Source organism: Rhincodon typus, chromosome 49, assembly GCF_021869965.1.
Source record: "Rhincodon typus isolate 14 chromosome 49, sRhiTyp1.1, whole genome shotgun sequence".
Classification (NCBI taxonomy): domain Eukaryota; kingdom Metazoa; phylum Chordata; class Chondrichthyes; order Orectolobiformes; family Rhincodontidae; genus Rhincodon; species Rhincodon typus.
The window spans coordinates 3,731,578-3,733,679 of record NC_063380.1 but is presented as its reverse complement, the minus strand read 5'-3'; the positions used below and the strand labels follow the sequence as shown (position 1 = coordinate 3,733,679).

Sequence of the window (2,102 nt, the reverse complement as noted above, 5' to 3'; positions counted from 1 at the left end):
TGTGTTCTCTTCTCCCTCAGGAGCACACTGGACTGTGACGCAAAGAAATGGAGGTGAGCTCTTTTCATCAAAACACTGTGTTCCTTAGGTTCCCAGCTTATAAAAGCTTCTGGTCACTAACTTTTTACCCTGTACCTAACCCGTGCTGTCCCTGTCTCTGTCCCTGGGAGTGTTTGATGGTGGGGGACAGTGTAGAGGGAGCTTTACTCTGTATCTAACCCCGTGCTGTCCCTGTCCCTGGGAGTGTTTGATGGGGGGGACAGTGTAGAGGGAGCTTTACTCTGTATCTAACCCCGTGCTGTCCCTTTCTGGGGAGTGTTTGATGTGGGGGTGGGGAGAAGGGTTGTCTCTGTATCACCTCCTCCTCCTCTCTCTCCGCAGATTATTTGCAGACATTCTGAATGACCTGGCAATCTTCATAGAGATCATAGCTCCTGCCTTCCCCTCCTTCTTCACCCTTATTGTCTGTACTTCTGGCGTGTTTAAGGTGGGTCTGTGTCCTCATACGAGGTGTGGGTGACGCTGAACAATTGGCGCTGATGTTGTAGTGATGCCCCTGAGCCTCTCCCTCCGAGTAGCGCGACCTGAAAGTGCCAACACCCTGACTGAGCAACGCCACCGAGAGGCCGACACACGCCCCCTCTCACTGAGCAATGCCACTGGTCGTCGGCAATTCCCGCTCGCGGACTGTTGCCACAGGACTTCGGTGATCCTCGCTAACTGAGCAATGCCACCAGAGTTCACTTACTAACTGAGCAATGCCACCGTGTGGTCAGTGGTCCTCATGAACAGAGCAATGCCAGGGTAGTTCCGCCATCTCCACTGACCGACCGAGGCTGTCGGCAAGTCCAGGACCCTTGCCTCCCAAGTGCCACCACGGGAGGGCATCCGTTCTGAGCGAGCATTAGCAAAGGGTTTGACCTGCCTCCCCTCGCACAGTGAGTGATGCCATGGATGTGCCCGGTCGGTTGTCAAATGCCAAGCTATGTCACATGTGCTGCCAGGGATGCTTGCCTTCTCTCCTCACATGGTGAGAGGCACCATGGATGTGTCCTGTCTCAGCGTGCACAGTGGGTGATGCCCCAGCAGGGTCCTGCCTCCTCTCGTACGGCCGAGTGATGCCAGGGATGTTTCGTGCCTCCCCCTCAACTGCGGGCAATGCCATGGATGTTTTGAGTCAGCCCTCACTCAGTAATCGATGAGACGGGTACTTCTTGCCCTTTCCCTTGTATGGAGAGTGATGCCACAGGTGTTTCCGATCACCCCTTGCCAGAGGTCGGTCCTGCCTACCCTTGCATGTGGGAGCAATGCCATGGATGTTTCCTGTCTCCCCTCACATGGGTGAGCGATGCCATGGATGTTTCCTGCCTTCCCTTGCACAAATGAGCGACGCCATGGGTGCTTCCATTCAGTTCTTCCACTGCGAGCGATGCCACGGGTGTTCCCTGTCATCCTGATATGGGAAGCTATGCCACGGCTGGGTCTTGCTTCCCTTCGCACAGTGAGCAATGCCACGGGCGTTTTCTGTCAGCCCTCGCACAGCGAGCAACGCCACGGGGATTTATAATCAATCCTTGCACAGCGAGCAATGCCATGCGGGGGGGTGGGTGGGTGTCCAGTCAGTCCTCGCGCAGCGAGCGATGCCATAGACGTTTCATGAGGCGCCCCCACCCCCAGCCCCGCCACCCAATCCTTGCCTGACACGGACGAGCAATGCCACATGCGCGTTCGCCCACCCTCCGTTCATTGCCCTCCTGTTCTCGTCCGCAGTCAATTGTCGGGGTGTCTGGGGGTGCGACACGGGCGGCCCTCACAGTGCACCAGGCTCAGCGTGACAACATGGCTGACGTCTCCGCCAAGGATGGAAGCCAGGTAACACATTCCCCCATTCCTCCCCTCCCCAACAACCTGTCCATCTCGGGGGTGGGGTGTGTGTGTGTGTGTGTGTGTGTGGGTGGGTGGGGGTAAGAGGTGCCCGGTTTTGGGGGAAGGTGCCTCGGTGGGCGAGCCGCTGCGGTGGGTCCTGTAGACGGTACACACTGCTGCGGCTGTGCCTGAGGAAAGAAGGAGTGTCGAAGGTGTTTGGGGATGGTGGGGGGGTG

At 57.5% G+C, this 2,102-nt stretch overlaps 1 protein-coding gene across 1 annotated transcript in view; it reads left to right on the top strand.

The window, feature by feature from the left end:
• Positions 1 to 6: 6 nt before the first annotated feature.
• The window catches only part of rusf1 (RUS family member 1), a gene marked incomplete at its 5' end in the record, with an annotated part of 5,299 nt that continues 3,203 nt past the window's right edge, over positions 7 to 2,102 (top strand). The window contains 3 exons of the mRNA XM_048620907.1: positions 7 to 53; positions 382 to 487; positions 1,771 to 1,872. Of these exons, the coding sequence (XP_048476864.1) occupies positions 7 to 53; positions 382 to 487; positions 1,771 to 1,872 (255 nt within the window). The remainder of the gene's footprint in view (positions 54 to 381; positions 488 to 1,770; positions 1,873 to 2,102) is intronic.